This window comes from Papio anubis, unplaced genomic scaffold, assembly GCF_008728515.1.
Source record: "Papio anubis isolate 15944 unplaced genomic scaffold, Panubis1.0 scaffold111, whole genome shotgun sequence".
NCBI lineage: Eukaryota > Metazoa > Chordata > Mammalia > Primates > Cercopithecidae > Papio > Papio anubis.
In genome coordinates this window covers 90552-116718 of record NW_022160228.1, presented here as the reverse complement: position 1 = coordinate 116718, position 26167 = coordinate 90552, and the positions used below count along the sequence as shown (strand labels likewise).

Genomic DNA, 26167 nt, shown 5'->3' with positions numbered 1-26167 from the left:
GTTGTGGGTTGGACTCTCTGAAGGTGTGTGCCATGTGTGTGGGGCAGGGGGCACAATGGTGTCCCGAGGTGTGTCAGCAGGAGTCACTGATGTTGACTCACTGAGCTGCCCTGCAGGGGAGGCAGAGCTTCAAGCTCAATGAACAAGCAGACGTGGTGGGCACTGCCATTCCAGGATCCCGCCCAGGCTGTGGGTCTGCAATTATAACCCTCTCTGTTTATCCCAACAACTCAGCCCTGGAGCTTATGAGAAAAGAATCAAGGGAGGAGGCTTGAATATGGGGTGGCCCCATAAGGACTTCCTAGAGAGGACTTGCATCCACCAAGAAGGGGGTGGGGCGGGGAAGAGACACATGTCCACCAAGATCCTCCCACGTGCCAGGCACTTGCAATGCGCTGGACCCTTAGGCCTCTGAGGCAGATTGCCAGAGCCCCCTTTCACTGATGGGAAGGCAAGGCTCAGAGATGTCCAAGGCTCCCCCGACGTCCCATAGCACGTCAGTGGCAGAGTGAGGATTCAGACCCAGGCCCTTTAGCCTCCAGAACCTGGGCCTTCATCCCAGTCTCCTCCAGTTGCCTCCCCTGGGGACCCCATGCGTGTCTGAGTCTCGAGCCCACACCTGCCCTTTCCACTACCACACCGTACACTGCTAGCTACCGAGCCCTCCTGCCATCCTGATGGGGACACACAAGGAGAAAGGGACCATGTGCTGGCCAAGGGCTACAGGCACACCTAGTGTTGGCTACAGAGACCAGGTCCGAGGAGGGGGGCTAAGTGCTGCTGGACTCTGAAGAGGTGGGGGCAACTCCAACTGGAGTGGTCGGGGCTTGAAGGAGATGGCCTGGGAGCTGGGTTTGATTCGTCCTGCATGTGGAGGAATGGTGTCTTCAGAGGCAGAGGTGTAGGCCACAGGGTCCTCGAGGCACTCTGGTTGCAGATGGGCCAGGGAATGAAACCATGAGAGATGTAATTGGAAAAGCCAGCTCATTTCCTAAGAACTGAAATGTCCATCAACAGCAGAATGGATAAAGAAACTGGTATGTGATCTTACAATGGATTACTATATAGGCAGAAAAAGGGGCAGACGATCGCTGCTCGAAACATGAGTGGATCTCACAGGTAGATTCTGAGTGAAGAAAATAGGTGCAGAGTATGTACAACAGGACTTCGTTCATATGAAATTCAAGAACAGGAAGGCCAGGCGCAATGACTCATGCCTGTAATCCCAGTAGTTTGGGAGGCCGAGGCAGGTAGATCACTTGAGGTCAGGAGTTTGAGACCAGCCTGGCCAACACAGTGAAACCCTGTCTCTACTAAAAATACAAAAATTAGCCAGGCATCATGGTGTGCACCTGTAATCCCAGCTACTCAGGAGGCTGAGGCATGAGAACAGCTTGAGCCTGGGAGGCGGAGGTTGCAGTGAACCAAGATCGCACCATTGCACTCCAGCCTGGGTGACAGAGTGAGACTGTCTTTAAAAAAAAAAAAAGGAAAAAAAAACCCCCTAAAATGTAGAAGTCAGAATAGAGGTGAACTCCAGGGGTGCATACTTCCTGGGAAGGGGTGTGAAGGAGCTGTCTAGAGTGCAGAAAATGTTCTGTATCTTGACCTAGGTGGTGGTTCCTCGAGTGGACACATATGTAAAATCCACTGAGTTTGCACTTAAGAATTCTACACTTTATAATAGTCATACTTCAGGCTGGGTGTGGTGGCTCACGCCTGTAACCCCAGCACTTTGGGAGGCTGAGATGGGCGAATCACCTGAGGTCAGGAGTTCAAGACCAGCTTGGCCAACATGGTGAAACCCCGTCTCTACTAAAGACACAAAAATTAGCCAGGCGTCATGGCGTGCACCTGTAATCCTAGCTACTCAGGAGGGTGAGGCAGGAGAATCACTTGAACCCGGGAAATGGAGGTTGCAGTGAGCCAAAATCACGCCACTGCACTCTAGCTTGGGTGACAGAGTGAGACCCTGTCTGAAATATATATAATATACTTCAATGAAAACAAACAAAAACAACAGCAAGTTCTCTCCTAGCCTGGAGAACTTCGAATGTCAGGTTGGGGAGTTGGGTCGGGGTGGCCACTTCACTTCCCTGTGATGTGGAGAATGGAACGCACAGGATGAATCATGTGGCCCAGGTCCTGGATTGTGAGAAGACGTGGCAGGACCATGGTGAGGTGGCTGCAGCCCCCTCACGACCCCTGAGGGAACTCTCCCTTGCTCACTCCCATGCCCTGGCCCTCCTGATCCCCGCCCCCTCCACTGGCTGGCCTGCTGACCTGAGATGGCCTCCTTGGGCAGGTGGCTGGAGATGATCTTGCTGTCTGTCAGAGGGGTAAGGATGGCCGCTGTGTTTCCCAGCATGCTCCCAATGCCCAGCATCAGCAGCATGAAGAAGTAGAGCACCGACCACAGCTGGGACACCTCCATGTTTTTAATGGCCTCCGTGTAGACGATGAATGCCAGGCCAGTGCCCTGGACGGCCTGCCCAGGGTGAGAAGACACCAGTTACATGCATGAGGGACTTACAGTCTTATTCACACATTCAGTGCTAAGCAACGTGGGGTACCTTGGAAGTGGCCATGAGAAGCCACATTGTGAGGTTGGAGCTTCCATCTGCAGACCAGCCCCTTACACTTAGCTGGGTCGAAAAGGAAAGGGAGCTGCTGGGAGCTCATATATACAAAGCACGTGAGAACTTGCAGCCAGCCTGCAACACTGAGTTCCCCTCTCCTGCCCCAATTTACGTAAATTCTGGATGAAAAAGAATAAAACAGTGCATAATTTCTGCTTCTAATGTGATGACTGACTAGGTGTCCTGAAACCTCTGTGGCTGGGACCTGAGGAGGGAGGGTGGGGCCAGGGCAGCAGGAAGCAGAATTGTGGAGAGCCAGCTTGGTCAGCAGGCAACCAGGAGGGCCAGGTGCTCAGCGGTCAGGTCCCTGTGTTGGTAACGCTGTTGCGGAGATGTTAAGCTATGGAAATTGAGGCTGGAACTCCTGCTTAAAGATAATCCCCCAAGGGGCTCAAAAGGGATAATAAGTTGTGTATACTCCCTGGCTACCCACAGAAGAAGCAAAAACAAGCCCTCCCTGGGTAGAAGCCCCCCAATTTAGACACATAGGTTTCCCAGAGATTAAGCAAAGTGCTCACAAACAGGGATTTACAAACCCACAAGGAGAGAAGTCACTGTGAGTGAAGAACTAGCAAGAATAAGAAATAAGATTTAGAACAACCCTCCCCAAGGGTGGCAGATGTTGGATTGTCAGATTCAGAATTGCTATGGACTGAACCGTGTCCACCTGAAATTTGTATGTTGAAACCCTAGCTCCCAATGTGACTGTATCTGGAGATAGGGTCTTTAGGAAGTAATTAAGGTTAAACGGAGTTATAATATTGGAGCCTTAATCTGACCAGACTGTGGTCTTATAGCAAGAGGAAGAGACAGAGAGAACTCTCTATTGTGTGAAGACACAGTGAGAAGATAAGTATTCATGAATCAGGAAACAGGCCTTCATCAGAAACCAAACCCTGCTGGACCTTGATCTTGGACTTCTCAGCCTCCAGGACTGTGAGACATAAATTCCTATTGCTTGCTGGGCACAGTGGCTCATGCCTATAATCCTAGCACTTTGGGAGGCTTAGGTGGGAGGATCACTTGAGCTCAGGAGTTTGAGATCAGCTTGGGCAACATAGCAAGACCTCGTCTCTACTAAAAGTAAATAAAAGAAAATAAATTTATGTTGTTTAAGCCACCCAGTCTATGATATTTTGTTATAGCAGGCTGCATTGACTAATACAAGAACACAGGTCAATTCTATAGCATACCAGCTACTCAGAGGCATACTGAAAATAGTTGGCTTCATGTGCTAACAACAAGGGAGTGACTACTTGTAGAGAACTTAAAAACAATAGTAAAAATCTACAAAAAGTTGATATACTTTTTATTATTATCATGAGCCAGCAATTCTAAACAGTGTTAAAATACTGCTCTCCTTCTCTTGCCTATGGCCACGACTGAAACGGTTACGTATGAAATGTTTAACGAAACAAAGAATAACATTACAAAGATAAACATGTATCAAGAAACTATTGGGATGGACAAATAAATTGGAAAAAAATAGCATCTATATAAAAAATATAGTTATTGAATTAAAAGGTTCAGTTGACAATTAAATACCAGATTAGATGCAGCTGAAAAGAGAGTTAGTGAACTGAAAGATATATCCAGGAATGACTCAATAAGATAAAAAAAGGATAAGAAGATGGGAAAAATAAAAGAGAGGTTAAGAAACCTGTAGGACAGGATGAAAAAGTCACATCTAATGAAGTTCCAAAAGGAGAAAAATGAGATAATCAGAGACAATGATTATGAGATAATAGGTACGAATTTTCCAAAACTGATAAGAAACATGGATCCATAGATCCAGGAAGCCCAACCTCACCTAGGCCTAGAGTGGATAAATAAAAATATATTCATGCCATGTCTAGATTGCAGAGGCCAAAGACAAAGAGAAGATCATGAGAAAGAGAAAAAACTGCTTGCTTACAAAGAATGAAATAAAATTTCAACAGCAACAATGGAAGCCTGAATCACATAGCAAACATCTTCAAACTGTTGAGAGAAAATAACTGTTAACCTGGAATTTTCTACGCTGAGGAAAAATATCTTTAAAAGATAGATGCCAATTACAGAATAAAATTTAAGAAAACTGCTCTAAATGAAAGTATTTTAAGGAAAAACCTTTGGAGACACTGGGATGCAAGAAAGAATGGTGAACAAATAAAATGGCAAACATGTAGGTAAATACAAGAGCTGTATAAAATAATAATAATGTCATGTCCAGTGTATGGGGTTAAAGAGACAGAACTAGACAACAATCATTTAAAATGGGAGCAATAAAATGAAAGTACTCTAATGTCCTTTTGAATTTTGGGAAGGAGGTCAAGATGCTGTTTAACTTTAGACTTTATTAAGTTAAATATGAAAGGAAAATTTCAAGAAGAAATCAAGCAGCCAAATTCCAAACAGCAGGGAATAAAGTGGAATGAGGAAAGAAAAGAAAGAAAGAAAAAAAAAAAAAAAAAGAACAAAGCAACAGGAAAAACGAAGTCTAGATAAATCAATAACCAACCATGTAATTCTTGGCTGTAGAGCCAAGCTCAAAAGTAGTGAGGAAAACTCCCAGGTGCCAAAACCATAAAGGAAAGTTGAAGTGAAAGCACTGAACAGGTGCGGAAGCCGAAGGACCTCATGGATCACCTGAACAGGACCTAGGCCTTGAAGGCTGGGGTTTGGGGGCTGCGGTCTGATGCCTGCCCAGGGAAGTAGGCTCATGCCACAGGCCAGTGCAAGCATGGAGCTAGGGCTGAACAAGCAGGAGAAAAAAGCATTGCCTAACCCATGAAATGACCTACAGTGGTTGTACCCAGGAAACAAAGTGCCAAACAAACCCAACCCAACCAACCAACCACACCAAAAATACCAACCTCCAAAGTAGCTTACTGGCAACCAGAGCCATAGGCCCTCCCTACTCCCTACCCTTGAAAAGCATTACCTAGGAACACTCTGTAGAAATAATCTCTAGAAGTGTTTACTTTAAATATAAGAATTAGACAAATATGCCCACTATCACTTCTACTCCCATGTGCTAGAAATGCTAGTGAATACAATAAGAACAAGGGAATGAGATATAAGCACTGAAAAGAAAAATGCGAAATTCAGTCTGCAGGCGATAGGACAGTTTAACATAGAAAACTGAAGCAAGTCTATAGCTAAATGTGAGAATTAATAAGAGAATTCATAAAGATTGCTAGATACAAGGTCAACATACAAAATTTTTAGCTTCCTTTTGCAACAAAAACAAACAATGATAGAATGAGGGGAAGAGACACCATTCACAATACAATAAAACAGTAAGGTAATAGAAATCTAATGAAAGATGTGCCAAGATGTTCATAGAGAAAGTTAGCTGAAGAATATTTTAAAAGACTTGAGTGAATGAGAGAAAGTATGTTCCTAAGTCGAATGTCACAATTCAAAACATATTAATTCTCCCCAAGTTACACTATAAAATCAATGCAAGTCTAGTAAAAATTCCCTAGATTTTTTTCCAATGAAACTTATCAAACTGATCCTCAAACTAATGTGAAAAAATAAAGCTTCCAGCACAGCAGAGATAATTCTGTAAAATATAAAGATGACTTTCAGTAGCAAAAATTAAAAAAAAAACCTCCAAATGTCTATTAGTAAGGGAATGGATAAATTGCAGTATACTTGTGTGATGGAATAAAATGCAGCATTTAAATGAACAATGAGGCTCCGCATGTGTTATTCTGGACAGATCTCAAAATTAAAATGCTGAATGAGAGAAGTATCTTTCCAGACCATTTATGCCTATTTAAAAACTGCCGACATAGGAGTCCAAAGGCTTGCTGGAAAAAAATAAAATAAAATAAAAACTGCCAACAAAACAATGATATTATTTAAGAATACATGAGTATAAAAATGTAAAATATAAAATATAAAAATGAAGGTTCTTGCCTCTGGTGAGTAGGGAAAACAAAGGGGACTTTTTAACTTCATCTTTGAAACGTTCTTTCCCTTTATATAAAAAAAATCTGAACTCAAAATGACAAAATGTTTATAATGGATCTTTCTGAGTGGTATATATATGGGTGTTTGTTATATTATTCTCTCTACTTTCCTGTATTTTAAAAGCTTAGAAACACAAAAGAAAAAGAACGGACAGAGAGGTCCCCCAGGAAGTTTACTGTAACTAGCATTCTCCAGCAGCCCTCAGGAGAGTGGTGGTAAAGCCTCTCTTCTCCTTGGAGTTGCAGGAAAAGTTATTCAAGATCCTTCTTCATTTTTATGGACCTCACCTAGCTCCAAGTCAGCAGCTCACCAAGGTCCCCATGAGTGTGTGGAGAGAAGATAGTCCCCAACCTTGCCTGGGCACGTTACCGTGTCTAGCTCCGACTCCAAGCTGCAGTTTTTGATGTGCGGGAACACCTCACTGTATTTGCTTGGGTAGGCAGATGCGAGGTAGCCCTTCACCTGCTCCAGGTTGCTGGCCGTCAAAAAGCCATCTTCAAGGTCAAAAGTGTTGGTCAGCAGCAGAGTCACCCTGCAGAACACACCATCGGACCGACCTTCACTGATCAGAAAGGCAGCTGTCACCAAAGCTGCCCATCAGCCTCTTCTTTTCTGATTAGGTGAGGAAAGGGAACCTGTTGCTTGGTGACCTTTTAAAGGGCGGGGTAATTTTGAATGGCACTGAAGAAGCCTCAGATATGAACAATGATGACAACAGGCACCAAACTCACACAGCGAGGCTATTTTAACCTCTGGACCAACATAGTCCAGCAGAAGTTTCCGTGCTGATGAAAATGTTCTCTATCTGGGCTGTCCCATTTGGCACTCACTGCCACATATGGCAACTGAGTACTTGATGGTGGACACTGAGCAACTGATTGAAAGTAACATGGGAATATGAATTAAGTTGCATTGATTTAAATGTAAATTTGTAAACAGCCACTTGTGGCTGGTAACTACCCAACTGGACAGCATACCTCCTGGATGATGTCCATGTATTTTGGGCAAGGCGCCACAGAAAGTGTATCCTGCAATCTCTGTGGCTTAGCTAGAGGCTTCTTGGTTACTTTTGAGGTTGGGGAGATGGAGTAGAAGAAACAAAGTTTGATTGTCGTATGTCCTATTACGCTAAGTGCTCGCAACACATTAACGTGCCCTCGTCCCTGCCAGGCAGATGTTGATATGCCCCAGGCCCCCCAGCAACTGGTGGTGGTATAAGGAGTCTGAACGTGAGCCCTGGATTGAGGACTCCAAAACTGGTGCACTTTGCCCCAGCCCTTGCCCAGGCGACCCTTCAGCTCAGAGCTCAGGGAGGCCTGGGACTCGGTGGGACAGCCCGAGCTTACTTCTTCAAGCAGTTTTCATAATTGAAGGTGGCCTTGAAGCCGTAGATGGAGAAGGTGACGATGCTGGCAAATATGGAGGTGAAGCTGTTGATGAGGGACACAATGATGGCGTGCTTCTGGCAGTTGTTGGACGGCTCATTGTAGCTGGCGAAGGCGATCAGGCTGCCAAAGCCCAGGCCGAGTGAGAAGAAGATCTGGGTGGCTGCGTTGACCCAGGCCTTGGGGTTGGCCAGCTGTTCCATCTGGAAGGCCAACAGGGACAGGGCTGATGAGCCCTGGGTGAGATTCCAAACAAACACTTAGACCCTCAACAGGAGAGTAACCCAGAGAGGGGAAGGAGCTCGCCTACAGCACGCAGCCATCGGGGCACCCCTGGGACTGGAGACCAGCTCTTCTAGCCCCATCCACTCCCTGGCAGATGAAACACACAGCTCAAGCTGCACACCTCCCATGGCTAAGGTGCTGTGGAGAATACAGGTGCTATGTGGAGGATATAAGGTGCTACGTATCTTCTACAGCACTTCAGTCATAGGAGGTGTGTAACCAGAAGCAGCTATGCTCACCACTATACATCAGTGCAGAGGTGTGCAATGGAATACTGCAGGGTAAAATAATTAAAACACACATGGAGCCCTGATTCACAGGCAGACACTGCACAGGTCTGAGCATTCAGAGATGGAGGTGGTGTGGCCTGGCAGGGGAGGTCTAGGTGTGGGTTGACTCTCGGCACTGACATCAGGGAGCGTTTGGAATGGGGAAGGAGGAGGATGACACAGTCATTTAATTTCCAGGGGCTAGATTTGCTAAATGAAGAACTTGCCCCATCCCAAAGGCAAGAGGGCACCCTCCATGGATGAACCCTGGGTGTGGGGTGCATGAACAGTGGGTGGGTTGGGAAGGGATTGTAGGAAACCCTGTAGGGAAACGGGTGCAGGGAACCATATGAGCCCACAAACAAGATGACCAGAGCAGTGCTCATGGGAAAAAGCTTGGTCCAGTTTGAAAGGGGCTTGAGGTGAGGCGGTGGTGGGGGTGCAGCAGTTGGGGGACAGTGAGGATGAAAAGGAGAGGCTGAAAGACTTAATGCTCCAGAATTAACAGGGAGTGGGGACGACCTGGCTGAGGAGGTGATCCAGCGACTGCAGGTACTCCACACTCCCACCACACCCTGGTGGGCTCACATCAGCTTCCCTGGGTACAGCGTTGGCCCACTCTCCATCTTTCCCTCTTCCCACCTGTCCTGGAAGGTGGCAGGATGAGTGAGGGGCGCCCTTAGGGCCCTCCCGCTTCAGCCCGTACCTTGGGAGTGAACATGTACATGAGGCCGTTGGTGGCTCCATGGAGCGTGAGGCCCCTGATGAGGTAGATGATGAGCACGCAGTAGGGCAGTGACGCCGTGAAATACACCACCTGCGGGCATCAGAGGGCAGAGTCGGCCTCCCGGAGCGGTGGGGTCCACAGGACAGACCCACGCCCCACGGAACACCGCCACATCTGGGGTATTCAGGCTGCACTGCCCAGCTGCTGACAGCTGGAAAAGGCATGGAGATTCTTGGTCACACACAGGCTCTGGGTTAGGGCTGGAGAAGTGGGTTGGTGGGATGTGGTCGCCCACAGTTGTGACCAGCAGGACATTTCTTATTCGGTGGAGAAGAGGCAAACAGGTACCGAGCCTCTGCCTTCCACCCTCCCTTCAACCTGACCTTATTCCGGAAAGGATTTGAGGTTACCCACAAAAACACATCAGTCACATTAACATTTCAAAATTGCTAGATAAAGAAATCAGCCTCAAAAAAATATATGGGCAATCCAGTAATAAGCCCACAGGAAAAAGCAACCCATAGAATCTGTGCATGAGTCTCTACCCAGTTTCTGAGCCAGATTCAGCTCCGAGCTTCCTGGTGGCCTACACACAAAGCAGGAACACAATTAAAAGGAAAACAAAAATCTGCAGCTTGGAGAAGGACAGATTTCCCCGGGATTGGGGCCTGAGAGCAGATTGGTCATGAGTGCTCATGCAGGAAAGCAGCGACGTGTAGAGTAGAGGACAATGTCTCCATAATACACACAATAGGAAATTCAGATCTGATTTTTATGGCAACCCTCCAAAAAGGGTTTACTTCCTTAGGCTTTAACATCACACCTGAATGGACATTTTTGTCAATCAGATCTTCTTTCTCCACCAACATGCATGGTAAGTTCAATGATGTTTTGTTAATATATTCGGTGTTCATGGTAGCGTTAGTAGTCACCTGTCATGCTCTGGGTGATTCTAACTGTTACAAAGCCATAGAATACAGACCTTCAAGTGCACGTGTGCCTAGCCAGGAATGGAATTTTTTCTGTAAATCAACTCATATGTGTACCAGAGCCTCATTTGTAAAGCAAATAAATATTTTGCTAGATTGTCTTTTGTGTAAGAGTTCCCTTAAAGTTTGAGTCACTCTGTGAGAAATATGGCTGGTGGCTCATGTTCAGGTGAACTTGAATTACACTTGACCCTCCCTTCCCACTGAGGTGTGGTGTCATCTTCTTATCCATTTCCAAGGCCGCCAGAGTGGCACTCTGTGCCCTGTCACCCAGAGGACAGCAGGTGGAATGCGGGGTGTGTCTTTTATCACTGCTTCTTAGCTGAGGTTGTTGTAACTTGAGAAGAGTAATAAATCCACCCAAGATTATAAGAAAAGAAACCAGATAAGAGATAGAGATGAAAAGACAGGGCACTCACTCGTGACCAACATCCATCACAATGGGCACTAAGCAGGCCCTTAGGGCCAGCCCCAGGAATTTCCCTCCTTCTCCCGAGGTGAGCAAGTTTCCCGGAGGCTCATGGAGTCTCCCCAAGTGGGCAGAATTGCTCGACATGTGATCCAGCCTAACCTATTGGAAGAAACCAATTCTGACCACTGTGCAGAGATTCTGGCAGGAAACAAAGGCAATTCCAACAGGGGATGCCAGGAAATGGCACATGGTCTGTGACAAGATTAGTTCCCTTTACATAGAGCTGTTGGGGTATTTTTCCATGGAGAAGGGTATGGCTGAAGCAGAGGAAATAGATGATAAGAATAAGTAAGTTTTTATGGCATGACAGGTCTCATGTAACACATTTCTAAGTGATCAGGAAAAGTAATGGTCTCTAATCTCTGTATCTGCAGATGTTACCCTCTGATCTTTTGGATCATGATCATAATAACCTGGCAAAGATAAATTACAAAAACATTTTTTATGAGCATGACAGTATGGCCAGGCTCTACGATGGGACTGAGTGAGCTGCTGTAGGTTCTAAGCTCTCTCGGGGGAAGAGCACCTGTGCTCACTCGTCCCTCTCCTCAGCCATAGCATAGGGGGCTTCGGGGGCTTAGAGGCTGGCCATCAGGGGGTCTTGGAAACCAAAATAAAATGTCCTACCAGGCATGATACTGGAGTTGTCCCATGGGCCCTGGAATACCATGGGTAGCTCTGGTCTAATGCCTCAAGAAATACATGGGGGGTGGGGTGCAGCTGGAGGAGGCAACTCAGGTAGTCAGAGGGTGAGGACAGGTGGGCTCTTAGGACTCTCAGCAGGTGACAGTTGGAGTTGATGACATCATTAAGGCATAGAGAGAGCTATGTGGCTACCAAACCAAGGCAATGGGAAGTCTTGGGGTGAGGCTGGGCTTTGCCCTCACTAGCTGTGCCCCTGGGCAAGTCAATTTACCTCTCTGAGCCTCAGGTGAGTGGGATCATGAAATCTACCTTGAGGGGCTGTTGCCAGAATGAGACAATGTGGGTGCCCAAGCCATGTTGGGTCTACGGTGAGAAGTGACGGTGAATGAGACAGGGCGTGCTAGGCTCTGGGACATCTGCTGAAACTTCAGGCAGGTGACGGGTGATAGGAACACTGAAAGCAGATCTTCCACATGGAGCAGACTAGAGCTGCAGGAACATGTCAGCCCCAGTGAAAGTGTGAGCCTTGGGATGCACCAAGAAAGGACTATGGAGATCAAGCCTGACAGCTATGGAGGGTGATTGGAAGCAGCTTAGAACAAAGGGTCGGTCTCAAACTCAGCTGAACACTAGAATCACTTGGCAAGCTTCTAAAATCCCCCCACCCACCCCATTGCTCAGGGCACATCCCAAACTGGTTACTGCAGAACTTTGGGGGCAGGGCTAAGGCATGAGATTTTTGAAAGCGCTCCAGAAAATATCAATGTGTAGCTGAGCTGGAGAGCCAGTGGCTAGGGTGTCTTGAGGACACATACAGTCTTAAAGAAAAGCAAACTCACTGTCTGGTTGCCTGGGTGGTATGGATTTTGGGCCGACTGGTACAGAAAAACATTTTTTTTTTTTTTTTGGTAAGAAAGTCCTTGTTTTGAGATTTAGGGTTGCAACTTTAACCACCTCTGGCCGTCTCTATAGTCATCTAGTAGGTGACTTGTCCCAGCAACACCATCTGTGCCCTCTGCCCTAACATAGCTGCTGCCTCTCCACTGCAGAGGGCACTCCCTTGGCATTGCCCAGGGTTGGAGACAGAGGCAGCTGCCCCTTGGCGCACCCTCCCACCCGCCAGGAGCACCGGGCGTCTGTGCCTCGCTGTCCCACCTTGCCAGTGGACTCGGTGCCACGCAGGATGCACAGGTACACCACCAGCCAGGCCAGGAGGAGGCACAGCGCCGGCTCCCACTGCACACCCCCGTTCTCCTGGAGGGACGGCGAGATATTGAGGGTTTTCCTGTACCAGAAGTACTGTGTGGAGGACGCCTTCTCGCACTCCTCATCGTAGCCTGTGTGGTTACCATTCAGTGGGCAGACAGACCACGGCAGGGGATCCTGTGGGACCAAAGCGAGTGTTATCCAGAGAGGTGAAGGCTGAGGACAAAGGCTGTGGCAGGGGTGAGGGAGGTGACCCTGAGTGGAGACTCTTGAAAGAGAAGGGTGCTTGTCCCGGAAGGGCAGGTGGCTGGAGCCCCTGAAGGCAGACCGGGAGTTGGAGAGTTTGTCAGGGGGCACGGGTGAGGCAGGAAGGGGTTGGAGGAGGGGGCTCTGCTCTCGTTGCAATTCTTCAGGTGCTCCCTGAGGACTACTGAACTCCGTGGTGGGTCCCAGAGACTGAACAGTGAATGGACCACGGCCAGGCCAGCTATGATGATGGGACTTCCACCCATGGCCTGTGCACAGTCAGCTCAGGCACTCAAACCACACCCTCTGCAGCACTGGCCCAGATTGCTTAAGACTTGGTCAATGACTGAGAGAGTCCCTATTTAACCAACTAGAGAAAGTGACAGAGAGCCCAGTTCAGAGTAGCTTAAGCAGATGAGAGTCTTACTGGCTCCACCCTGCAAAGTCCAGGAGTCTAACTGCTTCAGGTATACCTTGACTCTAGCTCAAAGAAGTCACTAGCACCAGGTTCTCTCAGGCTCAGAAAGGCAACACAGCTGTGGGGCCTGAACCTCATCTCCTGCTAGCTTCCAAACCCAGTGTATGTTGCAGGAAATGCCATTCACCACCAGCACTTAGTGAGCACGGAACCTGAGACTCATGCATCTCAGGACTTGTTAGGGACTTGCGGAAATCAACAAAGACCACCCAAGTGAGAACAAGCAGAGGCTCTTTCCTTAGGGCTTGCTACAGCAAGGGAGGTAGCAGCATCACTTGCATTTGGCAGGGACTCCAAGGCAGGCAGGGATTGGGAAAGCTTGTTAGTAAGGAAAGAGAAGGCTCCAGGTGTGCCCCCACAGGAGGCTGTGGGCATGTCACTTATGAACACAGGAGCCTCAATGGTGCATGCATCGTGACCATGACCCAAGGCCAAGCAGTAAACGGTGGTGCTGAGATGGGAGGGAGGGGAGGAAAAATTACTTCTGACTTGCGGGGTGGGAGATCCCAGCCCTGCTCTTTGAGGACCAGCCCCACATTGATCAGTTTTGCACATATCTGGGTTCTGCAAGTCCAGATTTAATTAGACAAAATGCATCATTAATGGAAGCAAGTCTGACCACCCCACTGGGCTCAATCCCGTATTTCACAGGAAAAGAACCAAGGCCCAGGGGTATCACCTGATGGGTCATGGCTGCTGTTCCAGTAGGCAGCTGGAGCCCAGGTCTGCATACCCAGACAGCGCTCGAGACTGTGCTGGTGAGGACCTCCATGCCCACCCCTGCCATACCTCCCCAGGGCCACCCTAGCCTATTGGAATGTGTGAGCTGGTTTCTCGCTTTGACCTATATCGTGTTCAAAGCTGGCCACCAACAGTCCTTCCCCTCCCCATGTGCACATTTCTCCCATCCAGAAGTGGCATCTCTTGCCTCACCCTGTGAGCCTGGGCTGGCCTCCGATGCACGCTGACCAACTGAATATGGTGAAGAGATGCTGTGTGAGTGACTTCCCGGCCCAGGCCTTCAGAACCCTGTAGCTAGCCTCTCACCCTCTTGGAGACCAGCTGTGGGACATCCAGGCTAGCTTCCTGAATGATGCGGATGCAAGGAGAGGGAGGCACATGGAGGGAACTGAGGTGCCTGGTGGCAGCCAGCACCAAGTCCCAGGCAGGTGAGAGGGGTCCTAGTAGACCTGAAGCCCAGTCAAGCTGCCCTGGCTGACATCCCCTTGGGCCATTTACAGCCTGTGTGGGACTGACCTGAGTCTGTTCACTGGACCACCTGCTGATGCCAGCCCAGGCCTGCTTCCCAGGCTTGGCTACACAACTAAGTCACCCAGGGGTGATGTCCAGGCTGCACCCTCAGTGACTCTGATTTCATCTGTTTAGGGTAGGGCCTGGTCATTGGATTTTTCACACCTCCCCACCCCGCGCCCCACAACTTCATCTCCCCAGTGTGCAGCCAGGGTGAAGAAGGTTTAGAGTATAGGAGAACTTGTTAAATGGGCCAGTTCCCAGTCTGACCTCCCTCACCCACCTCTGAACCAGCAGGTGAGGACAAGGATCCCTGCATTTGCATGCATAACAGCACAGGTGCTCCTGCTGAGAAGGGCTGGACCCAAGGCTGGAAAGCCTGGCCAGGGAGTGAGTAGACAGGAGCACAGACTCCGGGACCAGGTGCCTGATTCCAACCCCACCAGCTATGAGCTACTCGGCTCCCCTCTGCTCGGGTGCTCAGTGCGCTCAGCCTTGCGGGGTGGCTGTGATGATTACCTGAGTGAACACTTCTAAAGTGCTGGGACCTGTGTCTGACCCAGAGCACATGTAAGTGAATGTCTGCAGCTACTATTCCTCTCATTATTACGGGACCATGGAGGAGGGCTTCAAAGTAGAGGGACTAAGGGATAAGTCCACAGACCTATGAAGGATGCAATGAATGAATACTTCAGTGATTTTCAGGAATTGCTGGCCCCCATTCTTCTGACTATTAGAAAAAAGTGCCCCTTTCTTGAGGCACTTTATTTTTGCTTTTGGGGGATGAGCAACTTATTCTGATTTTGTTAGGACAAGACACATTGCTTCTGCTTTTGGAAACTTGTCTTAATAAGTATACAAATCTATCATGTTTACAATGTGTATGGCAAGCCCTTAGTTGGGGGGTACCATTGTGCAGTGCACAACCTGCCCAACCATACATGGCAGCCCTGCAGACAGGATAGGAAACAGTCACCAGGCAATAGAGTGAGAAGAGTTGCTCTGTTTCCACCAAGAAGGCTGGGGAGAGGCAGAGTTGTGGCCAGTGTTTATGAAACTCTAGGTTGAACCAGGGAAAGAAGGAGGAACTGCAGCTAAGCTCAGGGCACATCTTTCTTGCCAGAGATATGTGCAATGGGGCAAGCTTGGTGGAGCTCATTGGGAAGCCAGAGTAGGGTATGCCAAATCAGGATTATTAAAGTCATTCACCCAAGCATTCCTCACGCCCCCACAGAGTCAAGGCTGTGCCCAAGCATCCCAGAGGCAAACCCAGTTCAGTCCACAGTCCATGCCAGCCCTGTCTTGCTTGTGGACCTAGGGGACAGGCATGTCCCATGAAGGCCTGGCTCAGGGGCAAAGGGTAAGGCATTGGCCTGATTAGCTCCTGCCTCCTCCTCTGTTCCCATCTGGGAAGAAGCCAAGGTGAAGGTGGTTCCTGGAAGCAGGTGGAGGCAGTGGAGGATGGGGTTCCTGAGAGCGGAGCGGCAGGAGCCAGGTAACAGAAATGAGCATGAGCAGTGGAGAGGAAAATTCCTCTTGTCCTGGATATAACACCAGCTCTCTGTGTGGAATTGGAGTTCTCGCTTCTCTACAATTTCCAGCCCCTTCCACGTTTTCTACGGAGTGTCAGCTGCAGTTATCATCAGAAATGTGTGGTTTAAAATGTTTAGGAATGGCCCTACTGTGTTACAGGGTGACAGTGGTCCTTCTAGGAGAACTTGGAGGTCTGCAGGGAAAAGGAGAGGCTCAGGCTGGAGTCAGAAACCTGGAAGCACAAGTGGCCCTGTGGAAAGTGGGAGAAGGGGATGGGGAGAAGGACAGACGTTGCTGTCTTGCTGGATTGAGGGAATCCCTCCCCATCAGTCCTCTCCGCAGATTTCCTCCTAGGCACACTGTGCGGTAGTTATTAATTGTTTGTTGGGGGGGGGGTCATATCCATCAGAGAGAATCCACTGAAGGCCATGGACCTGCTCTCCAAGAACACACACACTCACACCGGTGGACTCTTGCTTACAGCGTAAGGGGCCTGTGGAGCCCGGGTTCAGAAGCCCTCCACGTGGTTTGGGGTGCATGGCTTCCCCTCCACCTCACACCACCCACTGGCTCCCCGCCCCGAGGCTGCTCACCTTGCCCCACACCCCCTCCCCTGAGCGAGTGGCCCTGCTTTTCTCTCCCTTTCTCGCTCCCACTCCTGTTCTGGCACGGGCCGTGGCTCACCTGGAAAGAGTGGAAGAGGTACCAAAAGGCCCAGGCGTTGATGACGTTGTAGTACATGGAGAGGAAGAAGGAGACCACCACGCTGGCGATCCCTGCAAGGAAGCAGAGGGCTAGGCTGAGGACTGAGGATGGCCCTTCCCCCTCCGCCAGGCCCAGCGTGTGCTCCCAGGATGCACCTGTGGCGAGGCCTCCCTCCACCAGGCTTGTGTGGTGAGTATTAAGCGAGACCAGGCAGCTGTAAGCACTTTATAAGGGCGATTTCTTTTTCTCCAACCTCCCTCCTCACCTTCTGGGACAGGAGGCTGATGACATGTTTTTGAGATCTAACTGCCAGGCACTGTGTTAAGTAAGTACTTTACGTGCCTTTGGTCCTTACGACGGTATTATCTTCGTATCACAGAGGAGAAAACTGAGGCCTGGAGCCTGCCCAAGACTACCCAGCTGGTAAGTGGCAGAACTGGGTTCACAACATCATGCTGTGAGAAGCACTGTTGCTGTGAAGTGCCACCTTGTGCCAGATGTACAGTTACGCTCCCTCCTTGGCTCACCAGCGGTTGAGTCACCTGGTGGCCAGGAGAGGAGAGGTGGGGAGGGGGCTGCCCGTAATTTGGTCAGGTCTGCCCAAAACCCAGGGTGGGTCCTGAGCAGAGAGAGCAGAGAGAAGGATGGCAGCCAGCAGGGCTCTGGGGCTGGCCCACACCAACCCTTGAGAACCAGCATTCCCTCCTCTCCCCAAGCCCAAGTGCTGGGACACTCAGTAGTAGAAACTGGCCATGGTGCACGTGTTTACCCCCACAGGCATCGGCATATGCTATAAACCAGGGCTTCCCCTCTCCACTCCCACTCCACTCTGAGAGCTGGTTGTTAAATATTCACCAGCATCCCGTGGTTGGCACAAATATCTGGTATCTTTCTTATAATGCAGAAGATGCCTCTGAGAAGTCCTCTGTGATTACTTATTCAGGCAGATTGTAAAACCACACACTTCTGTGTTAAAATTTAATAGTCTAGCGAAACCCCGTCTCTACTAAAAATACAAAAAAATTAGCCGGGCGTGGTGGCGGGCACCTGTAATCCCAGCTACTCAGGAGGTTGAGGCAGGAGAATCGCTTGAACCCGGGAGGTGGAGGTTGCAGTGAGCCGAGATTGTGCCATTGCACTCCAGCCTGGGCAATAAGAGTGAAACTCCGCCTCAAAAAAAAAAAAAAAAAAAAAAGTAATAGCCATTCAAGACAAGGAGGCAGTCTGGGGTTGGAGATGATTTGTGAGAACACTGGACACATTTCTTCTGCATCTGCGACGAGGTCATGTATATGCTTCCACCCTCTTTGCTCTTGGAATGTCACTCTGCTTTCCTGCCTGCCTTCCTTTCTGGGGCAGGAGGGGTGAGCATCACACGCCATGGCCACTTCTGGTCAGGGCTCCTTCTGCATGCAGAGGCAGCCCTGGGCCATAAGCGATGTGCAGGGCAGGTGGAGGTTGTCCTGGAAGTGCCTGGGACTCTGGCTCAAGGTCACTCAGGAGAGGCATGAGATGAAATAGCCCCCTCCTGCTGTCCGTGTGGGCCTCAGCCTCCCCACCCCAGAGACATTAATGGCACTCTGCAACACCTCAGCGGTGTAAAGAAGATTAAATGAGCTCATGCCCATATATCCTACAGGCTGGCTCCCAGCAAGTAGTAGGTGCTTACTAAAAGAGAGAGCTGTTATTTAACAGGGAGCAGTTGGGGGAGTTTCCAGGACTTGGAGTTACAGCTGTTTCCCTTTTACAGGTGACCAAGCTGAGGTCCAGAGAAGAGAAGCAGGGTAGCATCTGTTCCCCAAGGGGCATGCATCCTCCCTGTCTTACTGCCCTGTGGGTAGGAAACCAGCTCCTCTCAGCCCACATTCTATGACATCCCCGCCAGGCCAGTTGTTCACTCCAGGCAAGGGCTCTCTCTTGGGCCTTGTGCTCGCCCCTTGATCAAGCAGCTTTGCTGATGGGATCCCACCCACACTCCCATGCTGCCCAGGTCTCTGGGTGGGAGAGGACTGGAGGGGCCCCACGTACCGACACCGCTGAGGTATGGGCTGATGGTCCTCCAGGCACCGATGCTGCCCTGCCGCATGCGCTGCCCCACAGCTAGTTCCAGGTACAAGAGCGGCATTCCCTCCACGATAAGCATGATGATGTAGGGGACCAGGAAACTACCTGTAGAGGTCCAGAGCTGAGAGCCAGGCCACCGCCAAAGGGCTTTTCTCCACCACCACTCAACCTCTGTGCAAACATCCTTCCATCCTCCTGTCTTTCCACTTGTCCATGCATTCTCCCACCTTTCCGTCATCCATCCTCCTCTTTCTACTCATCCTTCATCCTTCTTTCATTCCACATTTTCATCCATCCTTCTTGCTGCCATTCCTCTCACCTATCTGCCTACCATTAATTCATCAACTTGCCGTCCATCCTTCCTTCCATCCATCCTTCCATCCAACCATCCATTCATCCATCCATTCTTCCATCTATCTTTCGATCCTTCCATCTATCCACCCTACATCCATCCATCCTTCCTTCCTTCCATCCATCTATATTTCCATCCTTCCATTCATCCATCTGTATTTCCATCTTTCCATCCATCCATCTATCCATCCATCCATCCATCCATCCATCTATCCATCCATTCATCTATCCATCCTTCCATCCATTCATCTGTCCATCCTTCCATGCATCCTTCCATCCTTCCATCCATCCTTTCATCTTTTTATCTTCCTACTCAGCCACCTGTCTGTTCGTCCATCCACCCGTGGATGATATGCAGCCATGTCAGTTGTTAAACTCTTTAAATTCATTCTCCCTAGGAAGCAAACTGCCACTGTCCCAAGCTGCTTGAGTGCCTTTCTCAATGCCTCCCCTGTCCCAGCCCTTCTGCCAAACCCCACATTCCACCTTCCATTTCAGCAACTAATAGTCGATCAGAGCCAAGACAATTGTGTTGTTAAATATGTCAAACATCATGCCTGGATCCATGCATTCAGCTGTCCACCTCTATGCACTTCCTTTAGGCTTTGTGCACAGCCCTGATGCTGCTCCACATGAGGCAGTGTATGAAACAGACACTTACTAAGTAGTTACTTTGGGCCAGGCCCTGGCTGGTGTGGAATGGGAGAGTAGCAACCATGCTCCCTGCCCTTGAGGTTCCCTGATGTTGGTGATAGTGAGGAGCCAGGGAGTGTGAATTTTGTCAGGGTGAGCTTAACAAAATGTCCAGTGGGAAAAGAGGGCAGGACTTCTGATCAAATAAAACCCAGACACTACAACTGCAAAGATTAAGGGCTGATTACAAAGAGAACTGGATCCTCAGTTGTTAAGGTAAACAACAAAAAAACTATGCTTACATGAACATCTAATATTTACCAAAAAGTCTCCATTGTACACACGTACCATCCTGTAACCCACTCTTCTCACCCTATGGCATTCCCCATCACTCTCCCAATCACAGACCTTTGCATCACCCCTTAAAGAGCTGCATGATATTCTGCTCTGAAAATGAGCCCAGACCGCATTTAATCAATTGTTAGACACTCGGGCTGTTTCCAGCTTTCTGCCGTCCTAAACAAAGCTGTGAAACAAAGCCTGGTCCACTTGTTTGTGTATTTCCTTGGGATACAAATCCCAGAAGTGGAATGGCTGGGGCAAAGATCAGGCAGAGCCCCCATGGCCACACCACAGAAAGAAAGGCACGAGCCACCTGCACGGGTGAATGAGCGCTCACACCACCAGGCTTGGAGTTCCCAGCTTCATCCTGCTCATGTGGGGGCCTAGAACAAATCCTGCCCTCTCATGTCCAGACACTGCTATAACTCCTCCAGGCCAGGCTCCCTTCCTTCCCTTCAGAACCTTGTTTCAGCACCTTGTGAGTTTCCTCTCAATATCAAAGGAGTCCAAGAGGTCATTAGCTCTCAATCATGAAATATCTGACAATAAAGATTGGGCTCACACACTGAGGCTTTGAAGCCACATTCAAACCCTCAGTGGTTATAAGATAATCCTGTTTTCACACAGGGTGTTAAACAGTAACTACGTAAGGCCTGACAAGGTCCGGGGACGACTGTCTGTTTGACAGGGTCTGACTGCCCAGTGCCCATGGGTAGGGTGGAAATCTAAAACCTGATGCCAAGTGGGAACATGAGGGCTGTTTGGCCCTAGGCATCAATCATTTCTATCACTCCTGCCCCAACCATTCAAATAAACACATAATCCAGGTGAATTTGCTCTGCAATAAATTTTTCAAGAAATGATGCTAGAACAACCAAACATCCATATGCAGAAAAATGAAACTCAATCTGTAACTAAAATTTTATACCAAACAAATCTCAGAATGGATTATAGAACTATATGTACAACTAAAAGCTATAAAACTTATAAAAGAATACAGGAGAACATCTTTATGAGCTTCAGTTAGGCAAAGATTTCTTAAATACAATGTTAAAAGCACTATCTATGGAAGAAAAGATCGATAAATTGGATTTCATTACTTCTTTGTGAAAGACACTATTAAGAGAATAAAAACACAAACTGGACTGGAAGAAAATACTTGCATCTTGAGAAAAACTTTGTATCGAGAATATATAAAGGATTCTCAAAACTCAATAAGAAAAAGAACCCTTTCAAAAAATGTTAAAAAAAGTGTGAATAGGCATTTCACCAAAGAATACCTGTCTTAGTCTGTGCTGCTATAACAGAATACCAGAGACTGGATAATTTATAAAGAATAGAAATTTATTGGCTCATGGTTCTGGATGCTGGGAAGTCCAAGAGCATGGTGCTAGTATCCGGGGAGGGCCTTCTTACTGCATCATCCCTTGGCAGGAGGCGGGAGGGCAAGAGGGAGCAAGAGGGGGCTGAACTCTCTTTTATAACAAACCCACTCTCTCAATAATGAAAGCACTCCTGAGATAATGATATCAATCCATTCAGGAGGCCAGAGTCCTCATGACCTAATCACCTCTTAACAGTTCCACCTCTCAACCCTGTTGCATTGGAGATTGAGTTTTCAACACGTGAGCTTTGGAGGACGTATTCAAACCATAGTAGGATGATTCCATTTATATGACATTCTGGAAAAGGCAAAACTACAGGGACAGAAAACGGGTCGGTGGTGGACAGGAATAGGGGAGTAGGAAGGGGCTGACTACAAGGGGCATGATTTTGGTGGTAGTTGTGATGGCTAATACTGAGTGTCAAATTGATTGGATTGAGGGATGCAAAGTATTGATCCTGGGTGTGTCTGTGAGGGTGTTGCCAAAGGAAATTAACATTTGAGTCAGTGAGCTGGGGAAGGCAGACCCACCCTTAATCTGGTGGACACAATCTAATCAGCTGACAGTGAATGTAAAGCAGACAGAAAAAAGTGAAAAGGTGAGCCTGGCCTAGCCTCCCAGCCTACATCTTTCTGCCGTGCTGGATGCTTCCTGCTGTTGAACATCAGACTCCAAGTTCTTCAGTTTTGAGACTTAGACGGGCTCTCCTTGCTCCTCAGCTTGCAGACAGCCTATTGTGGGACCTTGTGATCGTGTAAGTTAATACTTAATAAACTCCCCTTTATCTCTCTCTCTCTCCCCCCGTCCCCTGCGTCTCTCTTTCCCCCCATTAGTTCTGTCCCTCTAGGGGACCCTAATACAGTAGTAATACAACTACATGCCTTAAAGGCATGTGTGGAGATTAAATACAGCCACACATTCTTCAGCGCTCCTCCCCTGAAGAGGTGGAGTCTATTACCCACCCTGTGAGGCTGGGCTGGCCTTTGGGCTTGCTTTGTCCAGTAGAATGTGGTATCCATGTGGGTACCAGAGCCCAGGCCTCAGGATGTCTTGTAGCTTCACCTTCCTCCTCTTGCAGTGTGCCTGAGACAGCCACATAAAGATGCCAGTCCAGGCTCCAGAGGACGAGAGGCCATGAGGAGGAGAACTGAGGGACCCCAGCCAGCTCAGCACCCACTACCAGGTGTGTGAGGGACCTTCTGGCTGCATGAGCAAGGCCAGACACAAACAGTAAAGGAACAGCTCAGGCGCCCACAGAACTGGGATAAATGATTAATTATTGTTGCTTTAAGTCACTAATTGTTTTTTTCTTTTTACCTCTCAATATTTTCAATTTGTATTTCCAAAAGCAAGAACATTCTCTTATATAATCCCAGTGCAATGAGTAAAATCAGGGAATTAACACCAACATCAAACTATTATTTTATCTGCAGCCTTTCTGCAATTTTCCTGACTGTCCCACTGATGTCCTCCAGGCATCCAGGCTCCAGGTCACAAGCACACAAGGCCTCTAGTTCTCAGGTTTCTTTAGTCTCCTTTAATCTGGGACAGCTCCTTAGACATTTTTTGCCTTTCTTTGTCTTTCATGACCTTTCACGATGCTTTAGAGGAGCACTGGCCAGTTACTTTGTGGAACGCCCCTCATTTGGAGTTTTGGCAGAGACACTAAAGTGATCCTGTGTCCTTGTCCAGAGGCACAAGATGTCAATGTGTTCCATTCACGGTGATGTAGACTTTGCTCGCTTGGTTGAGGTGGTGTCTGCTGGATTTCTCTGCTGAGAGTTACTATTCTCCCCTTAGAAATGATTATCTTCTTGAATATATTCTGAGCCTCAGTAACTATCTTATTTCTCATACTTTTGCCCAGTAGTTTTGGCATCCAGTGAAGATTCTTGCCCAAAACAATTATTGCTGCGTTGGTTGCCAGATAGCGATTTCCCAATTCCATCATTCCTTCTAAGTCCTAGAGTTCTTGAGTGGTTTGTTATGAATAAATAGGTAACTGAGGCACACATTGAGCCCTGTGGTAATGTCTCTGCCACTGTGAGTCCACATTGCCCCAGATGAGTGGGACACTTACAGTTGCAGAATTATTGGAAGACGTAGACTCAGCTCAGCCTGGGGAATCCTTACTCATCACCACCTCCCTGGCACCCAGTGTCACATCTCCACTGCACCACCCTCCAGGCAGGTCTTTGTGATTCCACCCTCCAGTCCCCTCCGTGCAGTTTGTTCTCAGATGGTGACACACCTGCCCCTTCCATCCCTAACCTCTCACCCAGTCAAACCTTCCTTGGCTCCTCCTTCCACCTGGAATCAAACCCACACTCCCTCCCTGGATCTCTGAGGCTAGGGGAACAGGGTTCCCACCTTTCCCTCCGTGCCGCTGGCCTCTCTCCATCCACTGCAGTCACACTGGCCCTCCTGCTGGTCTCGCCTCAGCACCTTGGTTCTTGCTGTTCCTCCTGCCCAGGATGCTTTCTCTCTTCTTTCAGTGCTCCACCCAGACTTGGCTTCCCCAGAGCTGCCTTCTCTGCGCGCCCTCGCTAGAATAGCCTTCTTGCCCTCTTGAACTCCTTACCCTGCTTGATTTACCTTCCGAACAGTTCTCCACGTGAATAATGCTATAATTTTCTTTGTTCACTTGAGATCTGTCTCTCTACTAGCAAAGAAACTCTCCTCTTGTTCCCTGCTCTGCTCAGAACAGCACTGGGCAGAGAGCCAGAGTCCAGTGAATATTTGTTGAATGCAGGAAAGAATCCTTAGGGTCCCACTGGATCTTCCAGATGCATCACTTCCTCCAGGAGCCACCAGATCACCCAAAACTAAGACCCATCCTCTTGTCTTGCAAGCCCCTGTTGTTGAGGCACCTGCTGCTGCACTGAATGTCTACTGCTCTGTCCACACCTCCACACCTAAACAGTCAGCTCCTTGAGGGTAGAGATGGGATCTGCATGGCTTATAGTTGATCTCTAGCTTCTAATGAAGGACCTGGCACAGAGTAGGTGCTCAGTAAATGCTTGTTGAGTAACTGGCTCTACCATGGTGGATAGAGTAATGCTTGGGCTTGCTGTCCATGTCTTCTCTTCTTGTAATCTCCACCTCTTTATCCTGTTCTTCTGAACTGTGGAATAACTTTGAGATAGGGTCTTGCTCTGTTGCCCAGGCTGGAGTGCAGTGGTGCGATCACAGCTCACTGCAGTCTCAACCTCCCAGGCTCAGGCGATCCTCCTGCCTCAGCCCCCATGAGTAGCTGGGACCAAAGACATGCATCACCATGCCTGACTAATTTTCAATTTTTTGTAGAGATGGGATCTCACTATGTTGCCTAAGCTGAAATTACAGGATGAACCACTGCACCTGGCCCTGCCATATATGATTTCTTGCTCGGAGAGATCCATACTGGCTCTTGGTGAGCCCTGTTTCCAAAAAAAAAAAGAAAAAAAAAAAAAGAAAGAAAAACAAAAAAAAGAAAAAAAAAGAAAAAGAAAGCTATCCCATAGCTCAGAAGAAAAGGATAAAAAAAAGGATAAAGAGATGGAGATTACAAGAAGAGAAGAGACATGGACAGCAAAGCCAAGTACTACTCTATCTCTATTAAGCATTACTCAGTTCTAGCAGTTGTGTCTGCAGAAAGAACACTGAGTTAAATTAAATATGAAAACATATTTAATACTAGACATATAGCCTGTGATCTTTCAGAAATTATAAGATTCACATAATACCATATTAATTTATATAATATTCTAGGTATCCCTGATACCTAATAACTAATAACAAATAAAATTGGCTGCAGAATTCTCCTTCACAGAAATGAAAATCTGAAAACAACAGAAAAGCATCTATAGAGTTTTGAGTAAAAAACATTGTAGCCAATTCATGTGGCTACAAAGATGGATGTTCTCAGACATGCTCAGAAAGCGAACCACCTATTTACCATTCCTGAAAAACTTAAGTGCTCATGAACTGCATCCAACCAGTGTTGGATCAAAATAAGGAACTCAAATATAGGGTTGTGTTATAATAGAGCTAACTAGTGGTAAATAAATCAACAAAACAGAATCAAGTCTGAAAATAATACTCTTAATATCATTGTAAAGTTATACAAATGGAAAATGCAATTTCTGAATGAGAAGAAATAAAACATAAATAGTAAAATAGTCATCATAATGTGTCTGAAATCCCAGATTAGATTATATCAATAAAAGTTGTTAAGTGGAATGGGGGTGAGGAAAGAAGCAAGAAGTACAAGTGTGTTAAATTTTTTTCTTTCATAGGGTGATATCAATAGATGACATTTCATTCTTAACACTGATAACCAGAGAAAATAAGTATACTTTCCCCCCCAGATTTAAATTACTACTAATAGAAAAAATAGGAATTATACCTTCTAAATCACTTGAGGAAAAAAAAGTGAAGAATATATACTTCATATTGTAAAAGATCAAAACAAAATTAAACAATAATAACTAACAAAAAGGAAAAGTAAGGCAGTACAAAATGTGATGAAAAATAACAGCAAACATAACCTGATAATAAATATAAATGGATCAAACTTCTCCACTAAAACATGAGGATCACTGGATTATAATAGCATAA

At 47.8% G+C, this 26167-nt stretch overlaps 1 protein-coding gene across 1 annotated transcript in view; it reads right to left on the bottom strand.

Annotated features, from left to right (window-relative positions):
* Positions 1-26167, bottom strand: part of LOC101011367 (sodium- and chloride-dependent transporter XTRP3) — a 38532-nt gene that overhangs the window by 5259 nt on the left and 7106 nt on the right. The window contains exons 2-8 of the mRNA XM_009200981.4: positions 18822-18962; positions 16773-16864; positions 12530-12757; positions 9248-9358; positions 7949-8190; positions 6972-7134; positions 2284-2488 (exon numbers count right to left, since the gene is read on the bottom strand). Of these exons, the coding sequence (XP_009199245.2) occupies positions 2284-2488; positions 6972-7134; positions 7949-8190; positions 9248-9358; positions 12530-12757; positions 16773-16864; positions 18822-18962 (1182 nt within the window). The remainder of the gene's footprint in view (positions 1-2283; positions 2489-6971; positions 7135-7948; positions 8191-9247; positions 9359-12529; positions 12758-16772; positions 16865-18821; positions 18963-26167) is intronic.